At 52.0% G+C, this 923-nt stretch overlaps 1 protein-coding gene across 1 annotated transcript in view; it reads left to right on the top strand.

Annotated features, from left to right (window-relative positions):
* Positions 1–923, top strand: part of EMH_0050430 (SAG family member) — a gene marked incomplete at both ends in the record, with an annotated part of 1814 nt that overhangs the window by 577 nt on the left and 314 nt on the right. The window contains 2 exons of the mRNA XM_013496644.1: positions 4–11; positions 101–472. Coding sequence (XP_013352098.1) covers positions 4–11; positions 101–472 — 380 coding nt within the window. The remainder of the gene's footprint in view (positions 1–3; positions 12–100; positions 473–923) is intronic.

Here is a 923-nt window from a genome sequence, read left to right as displayed (position 1 = left end):
AAAAAGCCTACGTAAACTTTGGGGAACTCCCGCCCGAATACAAGAAAGAGACAGATGTGTATAAGGATAGTCGGAACATCTCGCTTGTGGCCCTGTACAGCCCCCAGGACGGCGCCACAGTTGACTGCGCCTACATCACTTGCCCTATCTCCACAACGACAACCACAACCACCCCTACCACTACCAGTGATACCACTGCAAGTACAGAACTCCCTACCAGCCCGAACGATGGAGGCGGAGCTGGTCTTTTTAATGCTGAACCAAAAGATGCGGGTTCAGCGAGCTTGGATGTCCAGGGACAGGCGTCAGCAGCCGCACCCATATCCTCCCCTGTATCGGGTGACGAAGAGTCTGAAGACCCTCAAAGGGCTGGGCCATCCGTTCGGCGCCTCTCCACACCTTCGGAGACGGTTACCGCCCTCGTATGCCTCACCAATCCGGCGGCTCTTGTAGAAGGAAAAAAACCCTTCTCGTACGTTCTTGAGAACATACCCTCTTGCCTTCCTATTGGCTGTATCTCCTCCTCCTGTGCTGGTTTTCTGCCTTGGTGCACCTCCTCTCGAAGGCTTTGGTCTCGTCTGCTGTGTGCACTTCCTTCGTGTGTTTCAGTCGCATCTGAGCTGTATTGAGCGTGCTTTCTTGTGGGGCCTCGCATGTACTAGTCAGCTACTGTGGTTCCTTTTGTTTGTATTTGTGCTCGTGTTGTTGGCGCATTTTCATTTGTCGTCCGCATGTGCCCCTTGCGTCTTCAAGGTGCTGCTTAGTGCCGTCTAGTTCACGTTCTTTTTTGCCTGTTGTGTGCGTCGCTATCCCGCCCCTGCCGTTTTAGCATTGATTCTTTGTCTTCCCTTCGCCATACAAGAACATATTTCTTTCTAGGCAGTGTTAGGACGGTTTCTTTGTTCTACATATCTGCATAACCT

Source organism: Eimeria mitis, genomic scaffold (assembly GCF_000499745.2).
Source record: "Eimeria mitis Houghton genomic scaffold, Emh_scaff2214, whole genome shotgun sequence".
Taxonomy (NCBI): domain Eukaryota; phylum Apicomplexa; class Conoidasida; order Eucoccidiorida; family Eimeriidae; genus Eimeria; species Eimeria mitis.
The sequence above is the reverse complement of the archived record's forward strand: the minus strand, read 5'-3'. Positions and strand labels throughout refer to the sequence as shown.